This window comes from Lissotriton vulgaris, chromosome 7 (genome assembly GCF_964263255.1).
Source record: "Lissotriton vulgaris chromosome 7, aLisVul1.2, whole genome shotgun sequence".
Lineage (NCBI taxonomy): Eukaryota > Metazoa > Chordata > Amphibia > Caudata > Salamandridae > Lissotriton > Lissotriton vulgaris.
The window spans coordinates 490,117,797-490,132,827 of NC_141695.1; the positions used below are offsets into that span (position 1 = coordinate 490,117,797).

The 15,031-nt window shown below is 38.4% G+C and overlaps 1 protein-coding gene across 1 annotated transcript in view; it reads right to left on the reverse strand.

Annotated features, from left to right (window-relative positions):
- The window catches only part of LOC147701932 (myosin-4-like), a 39,880-nt gene that overhangs the window by 5,264 nt on the left and 19,585 nt on the right, over positions 1-15,031 (reverse strand). Inside the window, exons 21-34 of the mRNA XM_086930558.1 lie at positions 13,228-13,364; positions 11,185-11,440; positions 9,431-9,673; positions 8,803-8,979; positions 8,563-8,708; positions 8,107-8,197; positions 7,351-7,740; positions 7,124-7,250; positions 6,898-7,016; positions 4,849-5,045; positions 3,580-3,763; positions 2,068-2,233; positions 411-535; positions 7-315 (exon numbers count right to left, since the gene is read on the reverse strand). Coding sequence (XP_086786684.1) covers positions 7-315; positions 411-535; positions 2,068-2,233; positions 3,580-3,763; positions 4,849-5,045; positions 6,898-7,016; positions 7,124-7,250; positions 7,351-7,740; positions 8,107-8,197; positions 8,563-8,708; positions 8,803-8,979; positions 9,431-9,673; positions 11,185-11,440; positions 13,228-13,364 — 2,667 coding nt within the window. The remainder of the gene's footprint in view (positions 1-6; positions 316-410; positions 536-2,067; positions 2,234-3,579; positions 3,764-4,848; positions 5,046-6,897; positions 7,017-7,123; positions 7,251-7,350; positions 7,741-8,106; positions 8,198-8,562; positions 8,709-8,802; positions 8,980-9,430; positions 9,674-11,184; positions 11,441-13,227; positions 13,365-15,031) is intronic.

The following is a 15,031-nucleotide window of genomic DNA, read 5'->3' on the forward strand; positions in this document are numbered from 1 at the left end:
CTTTACCTTGAGTTGCCCTTGCACATTCCTGAGCTGTTTCTGTGCTTCAGCTGCCTGGCGGTTGGCATGTCCCAACTGGATTTCCATCTCATTGAGATCTCCTTCCATCTTCTTCTTTAGCCTGAGAGCATCATTCCTGCTCCTGATTTCAGAATCCAGGGTGCTTTGTAGGGATTCCATGGCCCTCTGGCTATTCCGCTTGATTTGATCGATTTCCTCATCTTTCTCTGCAATCTTTCTATCAATCTCAGATTTCACCTGGTTCAGCTCGAGCTGTATACGCAGGATTTTAGCTTCTTCATGTTCTAAGGATGCCTGAAAACATTTAGAAGTATTGCAGTACTTAAATTAATCTCTACATAAAAACATAAATAGTTTTGGCCAATATGGCTTTAACTGTATGTACTTGCCTCTGCTTCTTCCAAGGCAGATTGGAGTTCGGATTTCTCTTGCTCAGTTTGTTTCTTAGCTTTTTCCAGTTCATGAATACTTTTGCTGCCTTCAGCAATTTGTTCGGTTAGGTCAGATATCTCCTCTATAAATGTGAAAAAACATGCGTTGTTGTATCTGGCATGTCATTATTAAAATTGGCCATTCGGTACGTAGTATGGAGCACTAATTACACAATATATAATTAAGATCAACAGTTGTGATTTGTTATCGATATATGCTAGAAAATCATGAGTATTCCAGTTATTTGAAAAGTCAATAGAAGACAAAAATGCTTTCTTATCTACAGCCGCCTTGAAATATCATAACAATCTAAGGATATTAAACTTTATAAGCTGAACACTTACTTTTTGAAAACATGAATCTCATCATGATGATACAGCACCCCAACCTTGTAACATGCCTGGGACTTCTTCTCAGTGCTGTTTTTCACCCCCATTTACCTCATTAAAGTGCTGGAGACTGCTTCTAATACTACCATGCATAAAAATCATGTGCATTCCACTTAAAGGTATATACACCACCTTTGTGACATATATGAACCCATATTTCCGCTTGCAATACAAAAAACGCATAATCCACTGAGGTTTCCTTCTAAGGCTGCTTCCCAATACCATCATAAAACATCTGCCATACCCTACACTACATCTAAGTACATGAGTTGTCTTTTAATGCTTCAAACTCCTATTGTTATCATGAACATAACAGTCAATAATCATAAAAATAGAGCACCAGTCTTGTAGTTTTACAACACAGTCTGAGTCTATCAGACCAAATATTCATAAACGGTATGCTATCCTATCAGGGGATATACCAAGTTGACTTTACAATATAGATCCACATTCTATCAGAGGCTGTGCCATTCGATCTGTATACTATAAAAGCGCTCTATCATGAGGCACCACCATATAGTCATCAGGATGATGTCAATATCAGGAGGCTAGAGCAGCCCACTGTAATGATGTGCATGAGGATCTCAATGAGGTCAGAACACCTTACCCCATTGACACTACTGACATAATTACCCTGTCACAAGACAAGACCAAACCGCAAAGACCTGTGTCTAGCATAAATGGTCTCTTTATGCTTTGGTACAATTTCAATTGTTACAGGGCTGTGCAAACACCACTAGTCAGTAAAAGGTATATGTGCAACACAAAGCACAAATCATGACAAATATCTGCATTGGTATGTCAGAGCTTCAGCGTTATAAACTATGAATGAACCATTCTGTGGAAAAGTACAACATTCAGCAGGCACAAGTATTAACAGCATAGTTTATTAAGTAGGGAGTAGCATCAGCAATGTCCCATCCATAATGGCAGTCAGCAGATACCTGACTGACCACATTCTACAACTCCGTAACATTCTAAGCAAGCATTCTACATGCTACAACCCACATGTACTAACCAAGGATACCACACTTTCATTTCAAGTATGTTTGTAATCCCTATATGAGTAGACAAACTGTATTATACCAAACAACCCAAATAGGATGAGGAAAAGTCTGAAAGAGTAATGAAATGTATTTGTGCACTTAGCTTTAAAAACGTACATCTATAAAATATGTATTTATGCCTACAAAGCAAGGACACCCTGGCTGAATCCAGCACTTACGCTGAAGGTTTTTATTTTCTCTCTTGAGAGTCTCAAGCTGGTCCAAGGATTCCTCATAGGCATTCTTCATTTTGAACAGTTCTGTGCTCAAGGACCGCGTCTCTTTCAGAGAGGCTTCAAGGTCAGCCTGGGCTTCATCATGCTTTTGTTTCCATTCTGCCAGGACCTATGGAATCATACCATTTACAAGTTGTAGAACACATGTTAATCTTCCGTTACACTTGAATCTTAACAGAGTTTCTCTCAGAATATCTATTATCTCTCAGACCAAAAGTCAAGTAATTATTCTATTTTTTACCTAAATCACCCAAATGCCATCTGTGTGCTCCTGGGCTCTCCTGAACTTTTTGCTTCTATTGTGCATACAGCATTGTATGTCAGGTTACAACATGTAATTCCATATTTTGTCTCCACTTGTATTTTTTAGGATTGTGCAGAAGGGCCTGATTTGTCTTTTCATTGCATCGGAAAACTAGTGTATGAGTTGACTGCCTTCAAGGTCTAGATGTCAGAAGGAGACACAATTCCACAATCCTCATATTCTCTCACAAGGTTTGATTATTGTGTCATAGACCAGTCCCATAATGTCACCCTTCCGAAACTGCATGTGCTTCAGTGAATATTTACCTTGGCAAACAGTGGTAAATAGCCAACTGTGCCAAGAGTGCAACGAGGTTGCATGTTTGCTGTGTTACCTGAGTTAGCATTCCTAAATGCTGAAGGATAAGGTGTCCACTAAAATGACCTTCCAGTTTATGGAAATGAGTGTGTTAAGACTTCTTTCTAATGCCTTTAGTAAAGCACCACATTATTTGAAACACTTATAAAATGTGGTACTCTCTTCCCTCAGTAAGAGCTCATTTGTAGTTCCTTGTTTCTGATGTCTTGTTAAGAAGAGGGACACTTTCTTGTTTAGATATCCACTTTTGTGGACAGCTAGACTTCAGATCCTCTCCTGTGAAACTTTTTCTACAAGAATCCACGACCTGCATTCTGTATTCTTGCCATCTGGTATTCTTAAATATGTCCATTTTGAAGTCTGAAGTCATGGCAATAAACATTAAGGGTCTGTTGGTCCCTTCTAGAGGTAGAGCCAGAATAGCTTATTGTCTGTAATGTGGCATGAAGAGCTAGAAGTTGGTGCTTATTTACAATTTAGTCCTGAACATCTTCTCAAATTACACAGTAAACTCAGGATTATGACATATTAGCATCTGATTTGTAAACTAAAATGTAAATTCAATGTTTCTGGTTTGCATAAAGGAAAATAAGCTTGGGGGCGTTTTTCTAAATTACAGTTCGATATTGGACCTCCCCTAATTGCAAAGAAGAGAATTCGAAACGTTGTGTTTTTTAACTAACAAACAGAAAACGATATTTCCCACCTAAAACAATGTATTTACAGAAAATAACTACTTCTTATAGATTTTCCTAAATACACTGTGCTAAAGTTTTTGAGGAATTCAGTAATGTATAAATGTAAGATATTCCACAAAGGTTTTCCCAAATCACCTTATCAAAGTTCTTCTGCTTCTTGTCTAGAGCTGCACAGGCTGCATTTGACCTCTCTACGTCAATCATAAGATCTTCAACTTCACCCTGAAGTCTCTGCTTTGTCTTTTCCAATGAGGCACATTTAGAATTAACTGCTTCAATTAGTTCTTCTGCATCCTGTAGTCGCTGAGCAAGCTTCTTCCTAATGTGGATAAGAAGATATGGACTGTATTCTGGTGCATTTGTTTCATGATTTGCATACATAAATCCTCTGAACCAAAAAGTTATTCCAAAACAGTGAAAGAAACAATTTTTGTTTAGAAATGTGCAGCATTTAGCTCTAGACTGAAAGCTATCAAATCATGAAGGCATAAGACCTACATAGGGAGTTGTTGGATTATTAATATCAGAGTTTATTTTATAGATGTTCTGAGAGTATTTCACTGACCAAGATCATTTCTCAAATTTTTACATTTTAGTAATACATTTAAATATTTTCTGGTTACAAAAATAAGTTTTCAACCATCAGAAATGGTGCCGGTCCTTCATGCATCTTATGTGTTTGTTCACATAAATATCTTTTAATAAATCAACTTAAGATCTAAAAAGGCTGGTGTGACAACTGCACCATCAAGACCTCAGAAGTTCCTTTGCAGAAAAAATAGCTCTTATGATTGAGAACAATATCTTAAATATAATGTTTTAAAGCATCCAAGAAGAAATGTTAAAGCCTGAAATAGCCATTTATTATATCCAGAATCATACATGTAAGTAACTGTCATAAGTTTTACGGAGGTCAAACTCCTTTGCTTAAGTCAAGAACATTTTACTTATGTTTAACTCTCGCATGGCCTAATCCAGTGATACACAAGACAATACTAGACATACATAAAACATATTTGTTTGAATATGGGTCCTGAAAATAAAGTCTGTTAACATGTGATACAAATCAGAAAGACTTATTATGACGCAAATAATAAGCTCCTTGTGCGTCTCTGGTTTGCATCAGTTGTATACAAACAACTATGCCAAAGTGCAAAAATGTTTGCACCGAACCCAGCATGACGATTCTTTGAGCATCACTCAGATACTAATATGCAAACGGAATTACCAAACATTTGTTTGACTGGATCTCAAAGTTCATTCCGGCATCTACAGATTTCCTCTAGTGCAATTGTTTGAAAATATGAAAGTGCTGTCGCTTTTCTCGACATTAAATCAAATGATTTTCTGTAAGTACATATAGAAATTGGAATGCAAGCAGTTGCAAATGTCACAGAAACCTACTTGGCCTCTTCCAGCTCCTCGGTGCGCTGGATGGCATCTGTCTCATACTTGGTCCTCCACTGAGCAACTTCTCCATTGGCTTTGGACAGGGCTCGTTGCAGCTCAGCCTTGGCCTCCTGCTCCTCTTCATATTGTTCACGCAGTAAGTCGCAGTCATGACGCGCAGATTGTAAACCATGCGCAAGTGCATTCTTGGCCTAAAATATGTGACATAAAAGATTTATTTGGATCAAAATGTTTAAGGGAGTCACCCTCATGGTTCTTTTAAAAAACAACAAAATTGTGTAGTACAAGTCAACAATTAAAGGCTTGGAAATGTCAACATGTTCAACATGTAGTAGCTGACATCAACCTCTACTTAGCACAGTCAGGATCATAAAATGGACAAACGAATAATTTTCAACAATTAAAACATCAAAATACGCATTACAGGGGTAGGTGCCATTTTCCACCAATTACATATGCAAATGTGAATGCATTTTATAAGTGAATATACTGGCAGAAATACATTCAAAAGCAGTGTATAATCATTTTAAAAAGCCTATTGCCTCATTAATAAGTGTGGGTAATGGAGCCTGACAAATGCTGAGCATTGTGAAAGAAATTGTCCAAAAGGTACTAAAAGCTTTCTAGCACCAAGACAAGTACTAATTTAGACATGCAGGGTGCTCTTTTCCCGCAGTAAGAGTCATGGAGATCAGAAGCCAAACTGTGAAACAAATACTCAATTACATTTACTTCATTCAATTTTATGATATTCAACATTTCACCACAGTCTGCTAGCCATGAAGCGCCATAAAAGATCAGTCACTGACTGCAGAAAATGAGCTTGGCTGCCCTATAAATGATGGAGTGAAAAACCCCATATTGGGTGCACTTAATGAGCATTGTGGCTGTGCACCTTGTTATCAGGATCAAAAACATCACTTGCCTGCTCACTCAAATAGTTCACACTTGTGCAGGAGATACTGTAGTGCATAAATGCTTGGATCTGCCTTTACCTTCTCCTCTCTGTCTGTGTTTAAATGATCCAAAGTCATTGTGGGGGACACATGTATGTGGTGCTTATAGGATATGGCAATGAATTGCTGAACAAGCATTCACCAATAATTAGCTACTAAGGGCCAGATGTAGGTCGGTCGGTAACGGCCGAAAATCGGTATTTTCGGTCGTTACCGACCGGTATACAAGATTTGGCATGTAGGGGGCAATATTTTACCGAATCGGTAAAATTACTGATTCGGTCATTTTACCGATTCGGTAAAATAAAAATCGGTATATTTACCGATTCGGAGCCACCCATATGTAGGTGGGACTCTTCAGAGTCCCAGGAGCCTTAACGAATCGGTATTTTACCATCAAATCCAATTTGATGGTAAAATACCGATTCCGGTGTGATGCACATGTGTGCATGCACACCTATGCCATATGACAGGCAGGCCTGCCCTTAGGGCAGGTATGCCTGCCACATGGCACCCGTGCCTGTTTTGGGGGTGCCAGAGGGTGTCAAAGTGACACCCCCTGCACCCTTGAGAAAATCGGTATTTACCGATTCGGTAAATACCGATTCGGTAATGCCCATTCATTCCTATGGGCTTCAAAGCCCATAGGAATGAATGGGCATTACCGATTCGGTATCTACCGAATCGGTAAATACCGAATTCATCCAATTCGGTATTCCAGCACATCTGGAATACCTACATGTCGGATCCATTGATTTACCGATTTTAAATTACCGAATCGGTAAAATTCGGTAATTTAAAATCGGTAAATCTTTCCTACCTACATCTAGCCCTAGGTCTTTCATGTGTGTTTCACATTCTTCCACCCTACTTTTGCCTAAACGTATTCCAATTCAAAGAAGAAAGCGAAGTGAACCAAAGTTTTCATTAAGGTTGTCAATGACAAAGAGCAGCTCACTCCCTGATACACATGGAATTGCAAGGATTAGCTCACACGCACAAAAATATGTATCAACATGAAATATGGTTAATGTGCATAGAATGAGAATACAGATAAGAGCAACGTATGCTGTTTTACATCAATTACCTTTAGTTCTTCTTCCAAGTGTCTTTTCAGCTCTTCCAGTTGCTGGGTGAAGGCTTGCTTGCCTCTACTTAACTGAGATATTAAAGACTCTTTCTCATCTAGAAGCCGAGAATATTCGCCTACAACCAGATTTATCACAAAATCAGCTCTTTTTACCCATGTTCCAACAGTTTCATTGTGCATATAATATAGAAATGTACACTACACGTGCCCTTTGTGTACTTACCATTCTCTGTTGACAGGCGAGCTTTCTGGGTATTTAAATCATTAATTTGGCGCTGATGTTCTTCATCTTTTGACTTAAGCTCAGAAAATTGGTCTTCCAGAGTTCTGCAAATTTTTTCCAGATTAGCCTTTGTTTTGAAGCAAAAGGAGAAGAGTTTAGATAAACATGTTGCAAAACTATAGCTGCAACTCGTGATACTCCCTTGGATTGAGAAACAAAATAATTACCTTGGTTTTAGAGACAGACTCCATGTTACTTGCGAGGTCATCAATCTCCATCTTCAGTTCACTCTTCTCCTTCTCTAGTTTCTGCTTGACTCTCTGCAAATTGTCGATTTGCTCCCCAAGTTCTGCTGCACTGTCTGCATGCTTCTTGCGCAGAGCGGCTGCTGTTGCCTCATGCTGCAAAGTTGACTCTTCCAGGTCACGGCGCATTTTCTGGAACTCTGCCTCTCGCTTTTTGTTCATCTCAATCTGAACTGAGGTGGCCCCACCGGCTTCCTCCAGCCTCTCACTGATCTCTTCAAGTTCTCTGGAAAGATCTGATCTCTGCTTCTCTGTTTTAGCTCGAGACGCTCGTTCTGCTTCTATCTCCTCTTCAAGTTCTTCAATACGAGCCTATAATAAGCATTTTAAATATTACCCTCAGTTGTATAGCCATAAACTGCCTCTGCTTCAAACTGGCATTTGTAATTAACAAATACTCCATAAAACTTGAAAAAGCTGTTGATAGATCTCTAAAAACTTAAAACTTTAATCTGGAAAAGAGGTTAAAATGGTTATTCAAAATTTCACGGACCTATATATACACTCCATTTTACACACACACACACACACACACAAACACACACAGACATAAAATGTTGATATTCATTCTGCTTATTAGTTCTCCATATTGTTCCATGTTTTTTGAAGGTTGGGGTAAATATTGCCCCTTTCACTTGAATATTATAAATGTATGTAAGCGTGCATACATAGAATTACCTGTAATTCCTTAATTTTCTTTTGTGATTGAGCCCCTAGAACCTGTTCATCTTCAATCCGGCTAAGGAACTGGCTAATCTCAAACTCCTTCCTGTTTTAGGGGAAAACAAATAAACATAATGTTTTTGTGTGTTTATTACAAAGGAAACATGTTGTCTAAGGGATGTTTATCCATCACAACCCTTAGTATCTTCCGCATTGTAAATGTGCCATTACTCCCCTTGAAAAGGTCTGAGACACAGGTGGCATTTTCACATCAATATTTTCCACCACAACTAGTGATATATTCCTTTTAAAAGAGGTAGGCTATGATTTAGTCACTATGTGTCAGACTTTAGGCTTTGCCATTTATTCTAGAACGCCCAATCACCACCACCACAGAGCATTGACAATGGCCATCATATTTCTTTCCCGTTGTCAATGTCGAAGCAACATTATATTTTTTGTTGTTTTTACTTTTTGTTCTTTTCGTCCAGTTGCTGCTTGTCATTTTCCATATCCATTAGAGACTCCTGGGCAAGTTTGAGGTCACCTTCAAGCTTCCTTTTTGCTCTTTCAAGGTCCATGCGCAGCTTCTTCTCTTGTTCCAGAGACCCCTCAAGCTAACGAAACAGAAAAAACATAAACTATCATTATTCTGGCCGACATGATATGGATTTCTGCCAACTGCCACCATTAGTGCAGTGGATGTCTTACATCATCCACTTGCTGCTCCAGTTTAGATTTCGCTTTTGTGAGGGTATTGACTTTATCTTCCTCAGCTTGGAGATCATCCAGGGTTTGCTGATGGGCCTCTTGAAGAGCCTTTTTCTCCTTGGAGAGCTTGGCAATGTTTTCATCCAGGCCAGCCATTTCTTCAGTAAGATTTTTAACCTAAATATGAAAGAAAGATTTGCATATGTATCCATATTTTAAAATAAAAGTGATGTATGCCTTTTATTTACTTTTTCTGTGTGGGCGTAATGCATGGGCAAAGGAACTTGATATTTTCATATTAAATCGAATCTGTTTACTGAGGACACCAACCTAATGATTAAATAGTGAACCACAGACAAATCTTGTCTAGATATCACCAATCTGCCAGATAATTGCTGATTATATAAATAACCTGTCCGGGCCCAATATATGTATGTGGAAGAAAAAGGAAAATGTGGCATCAACATGGCCCAAGGAAAGATCGATGACGATTCTGCATTTCAGCAGTAAGACAAAGGAGCATTTTCATGTGTCATTTCTCTTTAAAACAATGTGCCCACATTTCTGTATCACACAGTGTTCAAAGGTTGGACACCTTCTGATGAAGCATCTGCTCAGTATGACATACCTTATTCTCTGTGGCATGTTTCTCCTTTTCCACCTTGGCCAGTGTCAGTTCAAGGTCATCAATGTCTTTCTTCAGTTCAGAGCACTCGTCCTCAAGCTTCCTTTTCTTGGCTGTTAGCTCAGCATTGGATTCTTCTTCATCCTCAAGCCTTTCAGTCACTTCCTTGATTTTAGCTTCATAGGCAATCTTACTTTTAATGAGTTGATCACACCTCTCCTCAGCATCAGACAGATTTTCTGATTCCTTATATATGTAAAACAGGTATTTAAAACATCAGATTTAAAATGTAATGCTGTATTGCCAAAAATCTAAAGTATCAAACATAACATTTTATGTGATTGCTTGTGCCTTTTGGTGGATGCGGAAGCAACAGACATAAGTATTCATGTTGTGGTGACAATTGTTGAAATTAGCCTCTGCCTTAACCATACTATCTTTTCTAATCATGTCCCTCCTTACTTGGCACAGGTATTTCCCTAACTCTACCTTCCTGAAGATTAAATTAGCTGGCACTTCATGATAACATCCCTAGTATTCCCTACAATTCACAACATAACCTCTCACAGTTGACACTGAGCATGCTCCATTCTCAAGGGAGAAAGAATATTCAGGTGCCATCTTGTATTTTCTTCCTACACTCTGTATGTAATGCCACGTGCCAGAAGCATCAAGCAAGTTAGGGCATTTTGCTGCGAGAATTTATTTTATGCCACAAAACTGCAAGGGACGGCAATTGGAGCTCATGTTACCTTAATGTGCATTGAATTACCTTTTGTTTTCTCCTCATATATATATAGATTCTCAATGTAACACCCTCCATCTTCATGCATGCGTATCACAGATACTTATGAAAATAATCTTGAGGGAGATAAGACTTTCATACTCAGAATCAACTGATTCATTATGCATTTTGAAAAGCTCGGTACTTGGAAAATCAACTATATCAAGTAATTTCCAACTAGTGCTAACTGTTACAAAAATGTTGACTTGGTAATTCACTAAGAGTTGTAATTGCATTTTCTAATGCAATGCATTAGCACCATGGAAATGGCACTGAATAAGTAGTGCAGAAGAAAGCTGGGGTGAATTGACAAAATCACTGACAACACTATTGTTGAACATAAATGCTGTGTCCTAAATACTATTTGCAAAAATATTATCTCATTGTGTGTAGATTTTCTATTATTTAATCCAGTGGGGTGATATTTTTCTAAGCAATATTTTTGTCAGAATATATTCAGTCCATGATATTCTGGTACCATACCGAAAGCTGTAGTGCCAAAGTACTAGAGAATTAAACTGAAAGTTCAGTATATACATGGAGCTGCTAAGACAACATCATTGTGTACAAATCTGCATTGAGATCGCATCTCCAATTGAATCAAATGTGTGCATTATTCCTAAGACATATTAGCCCAATTAGACTAAAAGTCTAATTGATCTGCCTAAACTGTGGGTCCCCTACCATCAACGAAAAAGCCATTTGGCTAATCACTTGGTTGGTATGCAAAGTATTAATTTAAAGACTACATTTAAAGTTGCAAAGCAGGACCTCCAAAGATAGAAGCCCTTGCCAATTGATGTCAAATAATACTTGAAAATATTTGTCAGTCAAAGGCATATGCTAGGTTTCTTCTATGTAAATTAATTCATAAATATATCTTTCATTTAAAAGTAGTCGAATGAATGTCAGTGGGCTTGGGTAAATTTGAGATTTAGAGGCACATCAAGATTAGCTTTTTACAGTCACTTACAGACTGGACTTGGAGAAGCAGATCATTCTTTTCCTGCATAACTTTAACCATTTTCTCTTCCAGTTCTTTTCTTTTAGCCTCAGATTTAACCAGATTCTCTTTGGTTTTCTCAAATTCTTCCTTCATGTTGGCCATCTCCTTCTCAGATTCTGCACTCTTCAGGAGCGGCTTAATCTTGAAGTACAGCTTCATCCAGGACCAATGTTTGACATTCATGAATGAGCGGATGTTGTACTGAATAGTGAAGACGGACTCCCTGAGAGTTAATAACATAAATTGGTAGGTATTCAGATAAAAACAACAGGAAAATATCTGAGCACTGTATTGTTGAACTTTTATGTTCAAAGTAATTTTATGCACTTAAAAGGTATGTAAGGTTACATTTACACAACTAGTCACCTTCTCAGAGTACTGTGTATACTAGTTTCCCTTTTCTGATTTCCCTAGATGACCACACTGTTAAATAGCATAATTCTAATCTAACACGGTAATATGAGAAACAAGAGAATAAACATTCTTCAATAGTCAATCCACATGACTTGCAGTTTATGTTACCAACATGGGCATATGCTTTTCTGAAAGCTTCAACCTTACCTACTGTACTCAGTCCATATGTAATTTTCTTGTTATTCCTGACTTCCAAGGCTTTGAAACTGTTACCTTTTTCCACTGGAAGAAGGTGAACACAGGTTATGTTCTCACACTGTTTTACCTAAGGACTAACAGGTTAATGTCTGATGGAAAGACACAACCCAAGGAAATCACTGCTAGAAAGTGTGCAGAATAGCAGGAAAATGTATGGAAATTTATGAAGTGCTGAGAAATACTGCAATTTACCTGCATAAATGGAACAGGTGAATTGCAGTATTCAGTCAATGAGAGCACCAACGTCTCATGCCAGTACACATTCTTAGTGCACATAAAGTGACTTTTACTGTGATCCACACTTTGGAATGAACTAGGAATCTAACTCACCCCAAATTAACACAGTTAGTTCAAAACTAAATGTTACTTTAATATTTGCTTGTCATGTTTGAAATCTTAGAATAGCTAATTTCAGGGTTACCATATTGCATCTTAGAAATATCATACAGTCATTTGTTTTTTAAAGTTTTATATAGCATGAACTTCTCCCAAAGGTATCAGAGCACTTTACAAGAGCACCAGTTGTGTTACAGATGGACATATTCATTTTTGTTAGGCACAAGGAGATTAAGTGATTAGCCCAGAACCACAGGAGGTTGAGCATCCATGCTGAGACTCAAACCCGGTCCCCCAGCTTCAAGGTCTAGGCATTTGGCCACATCAATCCTCATTCATTCATTCAGCCTCCTACATTTCCCATTTATAGTATTTAAAGCACATAAGTGATGGATTGGGACAGAATGAATGCAAGGAAGCTATTCATAAGATTGAAAGCAAGGGTATCTTAAACCATTTGCCTGTATTAACTGTCCTCTTATTTGCCCAACAAGTAAAATATACACTTTTTATGCAGAATTGAAATTGATTGTAGATCGGTAGGAAAGTGTTTGGAAGTGACCTTTGATAATGGGAAATAATATGTTTACTATATTTCTGTTTTTCTATGATATCAATTTAATAAATGTCGTTGCGTTTGGAGATGAGGGCTCAGGGAGTATGGCAACCATGATAGTGTGTGAATCCTAAGCAATGAGACACGTGGGGGGCAATCTAAAATAAGGAATGTTATTGCTAATGTCTTTTCTTTGAATGCTGATTTTGTGAGATCAATTTATCTTTGTTTTAAAGGTGTCTCACTTATGGAATTATCCAGATTAAAGATGCAGATTGAATCAGTAATCCTAAGTATTGTATCATTTATTACATTTAATTTCCTTTTACCTAAACATGCAATCTGTATGTGTTTTGCATGTCAGTATCCCATGGAATTGATGATGGCATTGTGAAATTAGTGACTCCTGATTAAGTAGATGCAGAATACATTGCAATACATTACATTTGACAAAGTGCTTGGTTACATGCAGGAAAACTGTTTTCACAATATCACTCGGTTCTCACCTCCTTTGCATCATCTTTTGAAATTCTACTCTCATGAGGAAGCCACGGCACATAGCCTGAGTACGAGTTATCAACTGGGCTAAGCGCTCATCTCTCATCTCTTCAAGGGTACCCAAAATGCCAGCTTTGAAGAAAACCTATTGTGCAGAGTGAAAGGTTGGTTAACAGCATATACAAAATGCAAATACCATAAGGATAGTAAGTATGTACATAATGGGCATTTTAAAATTGAAACTTGCCAAGGCATCAATTTCACCAATTAATATACATATTTGTTAGTTGTTTAAAAACGCAATTTTATACAGTGTGATGCAATCATTGTGTGCAGCAGATATACAAGCACAAAAGGCACAGAGAATAGTGATGTGTAAGTAATGTAAGTTACCAACAAGAAAGCAAGTTGTGCCTTTGTTATTTTTTATTGTGACACAATCATCCCATAGCATCAGTACCCAACTGCAGCAGTAGGTGCTCAGCCTGTTTTTCACCATGTTGGGTGCACCGTTCCCCTGCCCATAATTACCAGGCAAACAGATTCTAAAGAGAATTGAAATTAATCAGCAAGTAAAAAAATTGCAGTTTCTTGCATGGTGATTGGAAGGGTAGGTTTCTCCAATGGCCAGAGAATATTTTTGCAAAATCTGTGCCTCTACGGGACCATATTCTAATGACATAAATGTCATCAATCTATTGCCCACTAAACAAGATATTTAACACATTCATAGTTATTTAGTAACATTAGCTGATGTTACAGATAACTTTGGTTGACTTCTAATGTAGCTAGTTTCTAAAACGAGATGATGTGAAGAAGTACATCACTGACGTTTCAAACCCTGAGCAATGTAGATCGTTGATTGAGGACTGTGTTTCTAATTACATGATTTATAAATAAATGAACACATGTTTAAGATATGTGGCAGCAACATATCTTCAATTCAGGCACAAGTGGATACTTGCTTGTAATATCCATACTAATATAATAAGGAGAGAGCCCAAACCTTTGAGGCAGGTAATCTCAGGAACCACAGCACCAATCACAACACCCATTACAGCGTTGGAAAGGGCAGTTGCAGCAGAATGACATAGGATATGCAGACGCCCCCCATATACATTTAAAAGGTAAAAGAACCGTGCCAGCAAAGTAGTCTCTTGTGGGCGTGTCTGCGTTGTGCTGTGGGCGTGTGCTGGGGGCGTGTGGTACGTTCCGCCCTTCATGTCATGTCCCATATTGTGTGCTAATCCCACCCTGCTCCCTTTAAATACCCCTGCACTCCATAATCATAACCCACCCTTACTCCCTAAAATACCCCAACACCCTTAAACACTAACCCATCTTAACCCTATAAATATCCCTGTACCCCAAAACCCAAACCTATCCCTAAACCCTAAAAATAACCCTGTACCCCAAAACCCAAACCAAGCCCTGAACCCTATAAATACCCCTGTACCTCAAAACCCAAACCTACCCCTGAACCCTAAAAATACCCCTGTACCCCAAAACCCAAACCTAGCCCTGAACCCTAAAATTACCACTGTACCCCCAAAACCCAAACCTAGCCCTGAAACCTAAAATACCCTTGTACCCCAAAACCCAAACCTAGCCCTGAACCCTTAAAATACTCCTGTACCCCAAAACCCAAACCTACCCCTGAACCCTAAAAATACCCCTGTACCCCAAAACTCAAACCTAGCCCTGACCCCTAAAAATAGCCCTGTACCCCAAAACCCAAACCTAGCCCTGAACCCTAAAATACCCCTGTACCCCAAAACCCAAACCTAGCCCTGAACCCTAAAACTACCCCTG